This window comes from Pseudophryne corroboree, chromosome 9, assembly GCF_028390025.1.
Source record: "Pseudophryne corroboree isolate aPseCor3 chromosome 9, aPseCor3.hap2, whole genome shotgun sequence".
NCBI lineage: Eukaryota > Metazoa > Chordata > Amphibia > Anura > Myobatrachidae > Pseudophryne > Pseudophryne corroboree.
In genome coordinates, this window is record NC_086452.1 from 480,095,813 (window position 1) to 480,109,412 (window position 13,600).

Below are 13,600 nucleotides of genomic sequence, written 5' to 3' on the forward strand. Positions count from 1 at the left end.
CCTCACTACCACCGCCTGATAGCTTCCCCCTTCCCTCACTACCACCGCCTGATAGCTTTCCCCTTCCCTCACTACCACCGCCTGATAGCTTTCCCCTTCCCTCACTACCACCGCCTGATAGCTTCCCCCTTCCCTCACTACCACCGCCTGATAGCTTCCCCCTTCCCTCACTACCACCGCCTGATAGCTTCCCCCTTTCCTCACTACCACCGCCTGATAGCTTCCCCCTTCCCTCACTACCACCGACTGATAGCTTCCCCCTTCCCTCACTACCACCTCCTGATAGCTTCCCCCTTCCCTCACTACCACCGCCTGATAGCTTCCCCCTTCCCTCACTACCACCGCCTGATAGCTTCCCCCTTCCCTCTCTACTGCCGCCTGATAGCTTCCCCCTTCCCTCACTACCACCGCCTGATAGCTTCCCCCTTCCCTCACTACCACCGCCTGATAGCTTCCCCCTTTCCTCACTACCACCGCCTGATAGCTTCCCCCTTCCCTCACTACCACCGCCTGATAGCTTCCCCCTTCCCTCACTACCACCTCCTGATAGCTTCCCCCTTCCCTCACTACCACCGCCTGATAGCTTCCCCCTTCCCTCACTGCCACCGCCTGATAGCTCCCCCTTCCCTCACTGCCACCGCCTGATAGCTTCCCCCTTCCCTCACTACCACCTCCTGATAGCTTCCCCCTTCCCTCACTACCAACTCTTGATAGCTTCCCCCTTCCCTCACTACCACCGCTTGATAGCTTCCCCCTTCCCTCACTACCACCGCCTGATAGCTTCCCCCTTCCCTCACTACCACCGCCTGATAGCTTCCCCCTTCCCTCACTACCACTGCCTGATAGCTTCCCCCTTCCCTCACTACTACCGCCTGATAGCTTCCCCCTTCCCTCACTACCACCGCCTGATAGCTTCCCCCTTCCCTCACTGCCACCGCCTGATAGCTTCCCCCTTCCCTCACTACCACCTCCTGATAGCTTCCCCCTTCCCTCACTACCACCTCCTGATAGCTTCCCCCTTCCCTCACTACCACCGCCTGATAGATTCCCCCTTCCCTCACTACCACCGCCTGATAGCTTCCCCCTTCCCTCACTACCACCGCCTAATAGCCTCCCCCTTCCCTCACTACCACCGCCTGATAGATTCCCCCTTCCCTCACTACCACCGCCTGATAGATTCCCCCTTCCCTCACTACCACCGCCTAATAGCCTCCCCCTTCCCTCACTACCACCGCCTGATAGCTTCCCCCTTCCCTCACTACCACCGCCTAATAGATTCCCCCTTCCCTCACTACCACCGCCTGATAGCTTCCCCCTTCCCTCACTACCACCGCCTAATAGCCTCCCCCTTCCCTCACTACCACCGCCTGATAGATTCCCCCTTCCCTCACTACCACCGCCTTATAGCTTCCCCCTTCCCTCACTACCACCGCCTAATAGCCTCCCCCTTCCCTCACTACCACCGCCTGATAGCTTACCGCTTCCCTCACTACCACCGCATATAGCTTCCCTCACTACCACCGCCTGATAGCTTCCCCCTTCCCTCACTGCCACCGCCTGATAGCTTCCCCCTTCCCTCACTACCACCGCCTGATAGCTTCCCCCTTCCCTCACTACCACCGCCTGATAGCTTCCCCCTTCCCTCACTACCACCGCCTGATAGCTTCCCTCACTACCACCGCCTGATAGATTCCCCCTTCCCTCACTACCACCGCCTGATAGATTCCCCCTTCCCTCACTACCACCGCCTGATAGCTTCCCCCTTCCCTCACTACCACCGCCTGATAGCTTCCCCCTTCCCTCACTACCACCTCCTGATAGCTTCCCCCTTCCCTCACTACCACCTCCTGATAGCTTCCCCCTTCCCTCACTACCACCGCCTGATAGCTTCCCCCTTCCCTCACTACCACCGCCTGATAGCTTCCCCCTTCCCTCACTACCACCGCCTGATAGCTTCCCCCTTCCCTCACTACCACCGCCTGATAGCTTCCCCCTTCCCTCACTACCACCGCCTGATAGCTTCCCCCTTCCCTCACTACCACCGCCTGATAGCTTCCCCCTTCCCTCACTACCACCGCCTGATAGCTTCCCCCTTCCCTCACTACCACCGCCTGATAGCTTCCCCCTTCCCTCACTACCACCGCCTGATAGCTTCCCCCTTCCCTCACTACCACCGCCTGATAGCTTCCCCCTTCCCTCACTACCACCGCCTGATAGCTCCCCCTTCCCTCACTACCACCTCCTGATAGCTTCCCCCTTCCCTCACTACCACCGTCTGATAGCTTCCCCCTTCCCTCACTACCACCGCCTGATAGCTTCCCCCTTCCCTCACTACCACCGCCTGATAGCTTCCCCATTCCCTCACTGCCACCGCCTGATAGCTTCCCCTTCCCTCACTACTGCCGCCTGATAGCTTCCCTCACTACCACCGCCTGATAGCTTCCCCCTTCCCTCACTACCACCGCCTGATAGCTTCCCCCTTCCCTCACTACCACCGCCTGATAGCTTCCCCCTTCCCTCACTACCACCGCCTGATAGCTTCCCCCTTCCCTCACTACCACCGCCTGATAGCTTCCCCCTTTCCTCACTACCACCGCCTGATAGCTTCCCCCTTCCCTCACTACCACCGCCTGATAGCTTCCCCCTTCCCTCACTACCACCTCCTGATAGCTTACCCCTTCCCTCACTACCACCGCCTGATAGCTTCCCCCTTCCCTCACTACCACCGCCTGATAGCTTCCCCCTTCCCTCACTACCACCGCCTGATAGCTCCCCCTTCCCTCACTGCCACCGCCTGATAGCTTCCCCCTTCCCTCACTACCACCTCCTGATAGCTTCCCCCTTCCCTCACTACCAACTCCTGATAGCTTCCCCCTTCCCTCACTACTGCCGCCTGATAGCTTCCCCCTTCCCTCACTACTGCCGCCTGATAGCTTCCCTCACTACCACCGCCTGATAGCTTCCCCCTTCCCTCACTACCACCGCCTGATAGCTTCCCCCTTCCCTCACTACCACCGCCTGATAGCTTTCCCCTTCCCTCACTACCACCGCCTGATAGCTTCCCTCTTCCCTCACTACCACCGCCTGATAGCTTCCCCCTTCCCTCACTACCACCGCCTAATAGATTCCCCCTTCCCTCACTACCACCGCCTGATAGCTTCCCCCTTCCCTCACTACCACCGCCTGATAGCTTCCCCCTTCCCTCACTACCACCGCCTGATAGCTCCCCCTTCCCTCACTACCACCGCCTGATAGCTTCCCCCTTCCCTCACTACTGCCGCCTGATAGCTTCCCTCACTACCACCGCCTGATAGCTTCCCCCTTCCCTCACTACCACCGCCTGATAGCTTCCCCCTTCCCTCACTACCACCGCCTGATAGCTTTCCCCTTCCCTCACTACCACCGCCTGATAGCTTTCCCCTTCCCTCACTACCACCGCCTGATAGCTTCCCCCTTCCCTCACTACCACCGCCTGATAGCTTCCCCCTTCCCTCACTACCACCGCCTGATAGCTTCCCCCTTTCCTCACTACCACCGCCTGATAGCTTCCCCCTTCCCTCACTACCACCGACTGATAGCTTCCCCCTTCCCTCACTACCACCTCCTGATAGCTTCCCCCTTCCCTCACTACCACCGCCTGATAGCTTCCCCCTTCCCTCACTACCACCGCCTGATAGCTTCCCCCTTCCCTCTCTACTGCCGCCTGATAGCTTCCCCCTTCCCTCACTACCACCGCCTGATAGCTTCCCCCTTCCCTCACTACCACCGCCTGATAGCTTCCCCCTTTCCTCACTACCACCGCCTGATAGCTTCCCCCTTCCCTCACTACCACCTCCTGATAGCTTCCCCCTTCCCTCACTACCAACTCTTGATAGCTTCCCCCTTCCCTCACTACCACCGCTTGATAGCTTCCCCCTTCCCTCACTACCACCGCCTGATAGCTTCCCCCTTCCCTCACTACCACCGCCTGATAGCTTCCCCCTTCCCTCACTACCACCGCCTGATAGCTCCCCCTTCCCTCACTACCACCTCGTGATAGCTTCCCCCTTCCCTCACTACCACCGCCTGATAGCTTCCCCCTTCCCTCACTACCACCGCCTGATAGCTTCCCCCTTCCCTCACTACCACCGCCTGATAGCTTCCCCCTTCCCTCACTACCACCGCCTGATAGCTTCCCCCTTCCCTCACTACCACCGCCTGATAGCTTCCCCCTTCCCTCACTACCACCGCCTGATAGATTCCCCCTTCCCTCACTACCACCGCCTGATAGCTTCCCCCTTCCCTCACTACCACCGCCTGATAGCTTCCCCCTTCCCTCACTACCACCTCCTGATAGCTTCCCCCTTCCCTCACTACCACCTCCTGATAGCTTCCCCCTTCCCTCACTACCACCGCCTGATAGCTTCCCCCTTCCCTCACTACCACCGCCTGATAGCTTCCCCCTTCCCTCACTACCACCGCCTGATAGCTTCCCCCTTCCCTCACTACCACCGCCTGATAGCTTCCCCCTTCCCTCACTACCACCGCCTGATAGCTTCCCCCTTCCCTCACTACCACCGCCTGATAGCTTCCCCCTTCCCTCACTACCACCGCCTGATAGCTTCCCCCTTCCCTCACTACCACCGCCTGATAGCTTCCCCCTTCCCTCACTACCACCGCCTGATAGCTTCCCCCTTCCCTCACTACCACCGCCTGATAGCTCCCCCTTCCCTCACTACCACCTCCTGATAGCTTCCCCCTTCCCTCACTACCACCTCCTGATAGCTTCCCCCTTCCCTCACTACCACCGCCTGATAGCTTCCCCCTTCCCTCACTACCACCGCCTGATAGCTTCCCCATTCCCTCACTGCCACCGCCTGATAGCTTCCCCTTCCCTCACTACCACCGCCTGATAGCTTCCCCCTTCCTCACTACACCGCCTGATAGCTTCCCCCTTCCCTCACTACCACCTCCTGATAGCTTCCCCCTTCCCTCACTACCAACTCCTGATAGCTTCCCCCTTCCCTCACTACCACCGCCTGATAGCTCCCCCTTCCCTCACTGCCACCACGCCTGATAGCTTCCCCCTTCCCTCACTACCACCTCCTGATAGCTTCCCCCTTGCCCTCACTACCAACTCCTGATAGCTTCCCCCTTCCCTCACTACTGCCGCCTGATAGCTTCCCCCTTCCCTCACTACTGCCGCCTGATAGCTTCCCTCACTACCACCGCCTGATAGCTTCCCCCTTCCCTCACTACCACCGCCTGATAGCTTCCCCCTTCCCTCACTACCACCGCCTGATAGCTTTCCCCTTCCCTCACTACCACCGCCTGATAGCTTCCCTCTTCCCTCACTACCACCGCCTGATAGCTTCCCCCTTCCCTCACTACCACCGCCTAATAGATTCCCCCTTCCCTCACTACCACCGCCTGATAGCTTCCCCCTTCCCTCACTACCACCGCCTGATAGCTTCCCCCTTCCCTCACTACCACCGCCTGATAGCTCCCCCTTCCCTCACTACCACCGCCTGATAGCTTCCCCCTTCCCTCACTACTGCCGCCTGATAGCTTCCCTCACTACCACCGCCAGATAGCTTCCCCCTTCCCTCACTACCACCGCCTGATAGCTTCCCCCTTCCCTCACTACCACCGCCTGATAGCTTTCCCCTTCCCTCACTACCAGCCGCCTGATAGCTTTCCCCTTCCCTCACTACCACCGCCTGATAGCTTCCCCCTTCCCTCACTACCACCGCCTGATAGCTTCCCCCTTCCCTCACTACCACCGCCTGATAGCTTCCCCTTCCCTCACTACCACCGCCTAATAGATTCCCCCTTCCCTCACTACCACCGCCTGATAGCTTCCCCCTTCCCTCACTACCACCGCCTGATAGCTTCCCCCTTCCCTCACTACCACCGCCCTGATAGCTTCCCCCTTCCCCTCACTACCACCGCCTGATAGCTTCCCCCTTCCCTCACTACCACCGCCTGATAGCTTCCCCCTTCCCTCACTACCACCGCCTGATAGCTCCCCCTTCCCTCACTACCACCGCCTGATAGCTTCCCCCTTCCCTCACTACTGCCGCCTGATAGCTTCCCTCACTACCACCGCCAGATAGCTTCCCCCTTCCCTCACTACCACCGCCTGATAGCTTCCCCCTTCCCTCACTACCACCGCCTGATAGCTTTCCCCTTCCCTCACTACCACCGCCTGATAGCTTTCCCCTTCCCTCACTACCACCGCCTGATAGCTTCCCCCTTCCCTCACTACCACCGCCTGATAGCTTCCCCCTTCCCTCACTACCACCGCCTGATAGCTTCCCCCTTCCCTCACTACCACCGCCTAATAGATTCCCCCTTCCCTCACTACCACCGCCTGATAGCTTCCCCCTTCCCTCACTACCACCGCCTGATAGCTTCCCCCTTCCCTCACTACCACCGCCTGATAGCTTCCCCCTTCCCTCACTACCACCGCCTGATAGCTTCCCCCTTCCCTCACTACCACCGCCTGATAGCTTCCCCCTTCCCTCACTACTGCCGCCTGATAGCTTCCCCCTTCCCTCACTACCACCGCCTGATAGCTTCCCCCCTTCCCTCACTACCACCGCCTGATAGCTTCCCCCTTCCCTCACTACCACCGCCTGTTAGCTTCCCCCTTCCCTCACTACCACCGCCTGATAGCTTCCCCCTTCCCTCACTACCACCGCCTGATAGCTTACCGCTTCCCTCACTACCACCGCATATAGCTTCCCTCACTACCACCGCCTGATAGCTTCCCCCTTCCCTCACTACCACCGCCTGATAGCTTCCCCCTTCCCTCACTACCACCGCCTGATAGCTTCCCCATTCCCTCACTGCCACCGCCTGATAGCTTCCCCCTTCCCTCACTACCACCGCCTGATAGCTTCCCCCTTCCCTCACTACTGCCGCCTGATAGCTTCCCCCTTCCCTCACTACCACCGCCTGATAGCTTCCCCCTTCCCTCACTACCACCGCCTGATAGCTTCCCCCTTCCCTCACTACCACCGCCTGATAGCTTCCCCCTTCCCTCACTACCACCGCCTGTTAGCTTCCCCCTTCCCTCACTACCACCGCCTGATAGCTTCCCCCTTCCCTCACTACCACCGCCTAATAGATTCCCCCTTCCCTCACTACCACCGCCTGATAGCTTCCCCCTTCCCTCACTACCACCGCCTGATAGCTTCCCCCTTCCCTCACTACCACCGCCTGATAGCTTCCCCCTTCCCTCACTACCACCGCCTGATAGCTTCCCCCTTCCCTCACTACTGCCGCCTGATAGCTTCCCCCTTCCCTCACTACCGCCGCCTGATAGCTTCCCCCTTCCCTCACTACCACCGCCTGATAGCTTCCCCCTTCCCTCACTACCACCGCCTGATAGCTCCCCCTTCCCTCACTACCACCGCCTGATAGCTTCCCCCTTCCCTCACTACCACCGCCTGATAGCTCCCCCTTCCCTCACTACCACCGCCTGATAGCTTCCCCCTTCCCTCACTACCACCGCCTAATAGATTCCCCCTTCCCTCACTACCACCGCCTGATAGCTTTCCCCTTCCCTCACTACCACCGCCTGATAGCTTTCCCCTTCCCTCACTACCACCGCCTGATAGCTTTCCCCTTCCCTCACTACCACCGCCTGATAGCTTCCCCCTTCCCTCACTACCACCGCCTGATAGCTTCCCCCTTCCCTCACTACCACCGCCTGATAGCTTCCCCCTTCCCTCACTGCCACCGCCTGATAGCTCCCCCTTCCCTCACTACCACCGCCTGATAGCTTCCCCCTTCCCTCACTGCCACCGCCTGATAGCTCCCCCTTCCCTCACTACCACCGCCTGATAGCTTCCCCCTTCCCTCACTACCACCTCCTGATAGCCTCCCCCTTCCCTCACTACCACCTCCTGATAGCTTCCCCCTTCCCTCACTACCACTTCCTGATAGCTTCCCCCTTCCCTCACTACCACCTCCTGATAGCTTCCCCCTTCCCTCACTACCACCGCCTGATAGATTCCCCCTTCCCTCACTACCACCGCCTAATAGCCTCCCCCTTCCCTCACTACCACCGCCTGATAGCTTCCCCCTTCCCTCACTACCACCGCCTGATAGCTTCCCCCTTCCCTCACTACCACCGCCTGATAGCTTCCCCCTTCCCTCACTACCACCGCCTGATAGCTTCCCCCTTCCCTCACTACCACCGCCTGATAGATTCCCCCTTCCCTCACTACCACCGCCTGATAGCCTCCCCCTTCCCTCACTACCACCGCCTGATAGCTTCCCCCTTCCCTCACTACCACCGCCTGATAGATTCCCCCTTCCCTCACTACCACCGCCTGATAGCTTCCCTCACTACCACCGCCTGATAGATTCCCCCTTCCCTCACTACCACCGCCTGATAGCTTCCCCCTTCCCTCACTACCACCGCCTGATAGCTTCCCCCTTCCCTCACTACCACCGCCTGATAGCTTCCCCCTTCCCTCACTACCACCTCCTGATAGCTTTCCCCTTCCCTCACTACCAACTCCTGATAGCTTCCCCCTTCCCTCACTACCACCTCCTGATAGCTTCCCCCTTCCCTCACTACCACCTCCTGATAGCTTCCCCCTTCCCTCACTACCACCTCCTGATAGCTTCCCCCTTCCCTCACTACCACCTCCTGATAACCTCCCACCCGTTTCTCCCTCCAGTCTCCTCTCTTGTCTTATACCTCTCTGTGTCTTTTCAGACATTAAGGACTCCCTGATGCAAGCTCTGGCCAGCTACGTCTGTTACCCTCATTCCCTGCGGGCGGTGGAGAGGATCCCGGAAGAGCAGTGAGTCCTCTATGCTCTATATCCGTGTACTAGTTAAAGCCCGCAAAATGACAGACACCAGGGCCGGATTATTAGGGAAGAGCTGCAGGGTTTCTAGAACTCCTGTTTCTGGGATCCGGGGGACTGTTATGATGTGTGTGTGTGTGTTGGGGTGTGCTGCTGGCGCACCATAGAGGTGAGGAGCAGCGTTAGCCATATATATATATATGTGTGTATGCATGTATGTGTGTGTGTATACATACATATATATATATATATATATATATATATATATATATATAGAGGAAGAGAGAGAGAGATGCTGTATATCTGTATTGGGTATGGTATAATGATGCTGCACTGTACACACCAGTACTGGCACGTGTAAGCTCACCAGTCCCCACACAGCTCCTGCCAGTCTGGGGGTGGAGGACACCGGTAGCCACTGGGCATGGCCTCTGGGAGGGGTGGGCACAGGGTCACGCCCCTCCGTTGGTGCGCAGTATATATAAAGCAGATGAGTCTGTTATCCCCCTCCTTCTCACCCGCAACATCTGCAGCCCCAGAACCGACCCCTCCTCCTCACCCTCATCATCTGCAGCCCCGGCACGACCCCTCCTCCTCACCCTCATCATCTGCAGCCCCGGCACGACCCCTCCTCCTCACCCGCATCATCTGCAGCCCCGGCACGACCCCTCCTCCTCACCCGCATCATCCGCAGCCCCACACCGACCCCTCCTCCTCCCGCATCATCTGCAGCCCCAGCACCGACCCCTCCTCCTCACCCGCATCATCTGCAGCCCCAGCACCGACCCCTCCTCCTCACCCGCATCATCCGCAGCCCCACACCGACCCCTCCTCCTGCCGCATCATCCGCAGCCTCACACCGACCCCTCCTCCTCCCGCATCATCTGCAGCCCCGGCACGACCCCTCCTCCTCCCGCATCATCTGCAGCCCCGGCACGACCCCTCCTCCTCCCGCATCATCTGCAGCCCCAGCACCGACCCCTCCTCCTCCCGCATCATCTGCAGCCCCAGCACGACCCCTCCTCCTCACCCGCATCATCTGCAGCCCCAGCACCGACCCCTCCTCACCCGCATCATCTGCAGCCCCAGCACCGACCCCGCATCATCTGCAGCCCCAGCACCGTCCCCTCCTCCTCACCCGCATCATCTGCAGCCCCAGCACCGACCCCTCCTCCTCACCCGCATCATCTGCAGCCCCAGCACCGACCCCTCCTCCTCACCCGCATCATCTGCAGCCCCAGCACCGACCCCTCCTCCTCACCCGCATCATCTGCAGCCCCAGCACCGACCCCTCCTCCTCACCCGCATCATCTGCAGCCCCGGCAACTACCCCTCCTCCTCACCCGCATCATCTGCAGCCCCAGCACCGACCCCTCCTCCTCCTCACCCGCATCATCTGCAGCCCCAGCACCGACCCCGCATCATCTGCAGCCCCAGCACGACCCCTCCTCACCCGCATCATCTGCAGCCCCAGCACCGACCCCGCATCATCTGCAGCCCCAGCACGACCCCTCCTCACCCGCATCATCTGCAGCCCCAACACCGACCCCGCATCATCTGCAGCCCCGGCACCGACCCCTCCTCCTCCTCACCCGCATCATCTGCAGCCCCGGCACCGACCCCTCCTCCTCACCCGCATCATCTGCAGCCCCAGCACCGACCCCTCCTCCTCACCCGCATCATCTGCAGCCCCAGCAACGACCCCTCCTACTCACCCGCATCATCTGCAGCCCCAGCACCGACCCCTCCTCCTCCTCACCCGCATCATCTGCAGCCTCAGCACTGACCCCTCACCCGCATCATCTGCAGCCCCAGCACCGACCCCTTCTCCTCACCTGCATCATCTGCAGCCCCAGCACCGACCCCTCCTCCTCACCCGCATCATCTGCAGCCCCAGCACCGACCCCTCCTCCTCCTCACCCGCATCATCTGCAGCCCCAGCACCGACCCCTCCTCCTCCTCACCCGCATCATCTGCAGCCCCAGCATCGACCCCTCCTCCTCACCCGCATCATCTGCAGCCCCAACACCGACCCCTCCTCCTCACCCGCATCATCTGCAGCCCCAGCACCGACCCCTCCTCCTCACCCGCATCATCTGCAGCCTCAGCACTGACCCCTCACCCGCATCATCTGCAGCCCCAGCACCGACCCCTCCTACTCACCCGCATCATCTGCAGCCCCAGCACCGACCCCTCCTCACCCGCATCATCTGCAGCCCCAGCACCGATGCCGCATCATCTGCAGCCCCAGCACGACCCCTCCTCACCCGCATCATCTGCAGCCCCAGCACCGACCCCGCATCATCTGCAGCCCCGGCACCGACCCCTCCTCCTCCTCACCCGCATCATCTGCATCCCCGACACCGACCTCTCCTCCTCACCCGCTTCATCTGCAGCCCCGGCACCGACCTCGCCTCCTCACCCGCATCATCTGCAGCCCCGGCAACGACCCCTCCTCCTCACCCGCATCATCTGCAGCCCCAGCACCGACCCCTCCTCCTCCTCACCCGCATCATCTGCAGCCCCAGCACCGACCCCGCATCATCTGCAGCCCCAGCACGACCCCTCCTCACCCGCATCATCTGCAGCCCCAGCACCGACCCCGCATCATCTGCAGCCCCGGCACCGACCCCTCCTCCTCCTCCTCACCCGCATCATCTGCAGCCCCGGCACCGACCTCTCCTCCTCACCCGCTTCATCTGCAGCCCCAGCACCTACCCCTCCTCCTCACCCGCATCATCTGCTGCCCCAGCACCGACCCCTCCTCCTCACCTGCATCATCGGCAGCCCCGGCACCGACCCCTCCTCCTCACCCGCATCATCTGCAGCCCCGGCACCGACCCCTCCTCCTCACCCGCATCATCTGCAGCCCCGGCACCGACCCCGCATCATCTGCAGCCCCGGCACCGACCCCTCCTCCTCACCCGCATCATCTGCAGACCCGGCACCGACCCCTCCTCCTCACCCGCATCATCTGCAGCCCCGGCACCGACCTCTCCTCCTCACCCGCATCATCTGCAGCTCCAGCACCGACCCCTCCTCCTCAGCCGCATCATCTGCAGCCCCAGCACCGACCCCTCTTCCTCACCCGCATCACCTGCAGCCCCAGCACCGACCCCTCCTCACTTGCATCATCTGCAGCCCCGGCACCGACCTCTCCTCCTCACCCGCATCATCTGCAACCCCGGCACCGACCCCTCCTCCTCCTCCTCACCCGCATCATCTGCAGCCCTGGCACTGACCCCTCCTCCTCACCCGCATCATCTGCAGCCTCGGCACCGACCCCTCCGCATCATCTGCAGCCTCGGCACCGACCCCTCCTCCTCACCCGCATCATCTGCAGCCCCGGCACTGACTCCTCACCCGCATCATCTGCAGCTGCGACACCGACTCCGACTCCTCACCCGCATCATCTGCAGCCCCGGCACTGACCCCTCCTCCTCACCCGCATCATCTGCAGCCCCGGCACTGACCCCTCCTCCTCACCCGCATCATCTGCAGCCCCGGCACCGACCCCTCCTCCTCCTCACCCGCATCATCTGCAGCCCCGGCACCGACCCCTCCTCCTCCTCACCCGCATCATCTGCAGCCTCGGCACCGACCCCTCCTCCTCCTCACCCGCATCATCTGCAGCCCCGGCACCGACCTCTCCTCCTCCTCACCAGCATCATCTGCAGCCCCAGCACCGACCTCTCCTCCTCACCCGCATCATCTGCAGCCTCAGCATTGACCCCTCACCCGCATCATCTGCAGCCCCAGCACCGACCCTTCCTCCTCACCCGCATCATCTGCAGCCCCAGCACCGACCCCTCCTCCTCACCCGCATCATCTGCAGCCCCGGCAACGACCCCTCCTCCTCACCCGCATCATCTGCAGCCCCAGCACCGACCCCTCCTCCTCCTCACCCGCATCATCTGCAGCCCCAGCACCGACCCCTCCTCCTCCTCACCCGCATCATCTGCAGCCCCGGCACCGACCTCTCCTCCTCACCCGCTTCATCTGCAGCTCCAGCACCGACCCCTCCTCCTCACCTGCATCATCTGCAGCCCCGGCACCGACCCCTCCTCCTCACCCGCATCATCTGCAGCCCCGGCACCGACCCCGCATCATCTGCAGCCCCGGCACCGACCCCTCCTCCTCACCCGCATCATCTGCAGCCCCGGCACCGACCCCTCCTCCTCACCCGCATCATCTGCAGCCCCGGCACCGACCTCTCCTCCTCACCCGCATCATCTGCAGCTCCAGCACCGACCCCTCCTCCTCAGCCGCATCATCTGCAGCCCCAGCACCGACCCCTCTTCCTCACCCGCATCACCTGCAGCCCCAGCACCGACCCCTCCTCACTTGCATCATCTGCAGCCCCGGCACCGACCTCTCCTTCTCACCCGCATCATCTGCAACCCCGGCACCGACCCCTCCTCCTCCTCACCTGCATCATCTGCAGCCCTGGCACTGACCCCTCCTCCTCACCCGCATCATCTGCAGCCTCGGCACCGACCCCTCCTCCTCACACGCATCATCTGCAGCCTCGGCACCGACCCCTCCTCCTCACCCGCATCATCTGCAGCCCCGGCACTGACTCCTCACCCGCATCATCTGCAGCCGCGACACCGACTCCTCCTCCTCACCCGCAGCCCCGGCACTGACCCCTCCTCCTCCTCACCCGCATCATCTGCAGCCCCGGCACCGACCCCTCCTACTCCTCACCCGCATCATCTGCAGCCTCGGCACCGACTCCTCCTCCTCACCCGCAGCCCCGGCACCGACCCCTCCTCCTCCTCACCCGCATCATC

At 61.6% G+C, this 13,600-nt stretch overlaps 1 protein-coding gene across 2 annotated transcripts in view; it reads left to right on the top strand.

The window, feature by feature from the left end:
* RNF123 (ring finger protein 123) overlaps window positions 1-13,600 on the top strand; it is a 265,837-nt gene that overhangs the window by 121,694 nt on the left and 130,543 nt on the right. For both annotated transcript variants that reach the window (XM_063941450.1, XM_063941449.1), the window contains exon 29: window positions 8,714-8,801. In XM_063941450.1, the coding sequence (XP_063797520.1) occupies window positions 8,714-8,801 (88 nt within the window). The remainder of the gene's footprint in view (window positions 1-8,713; window positions 8,802-13,600) is intronic.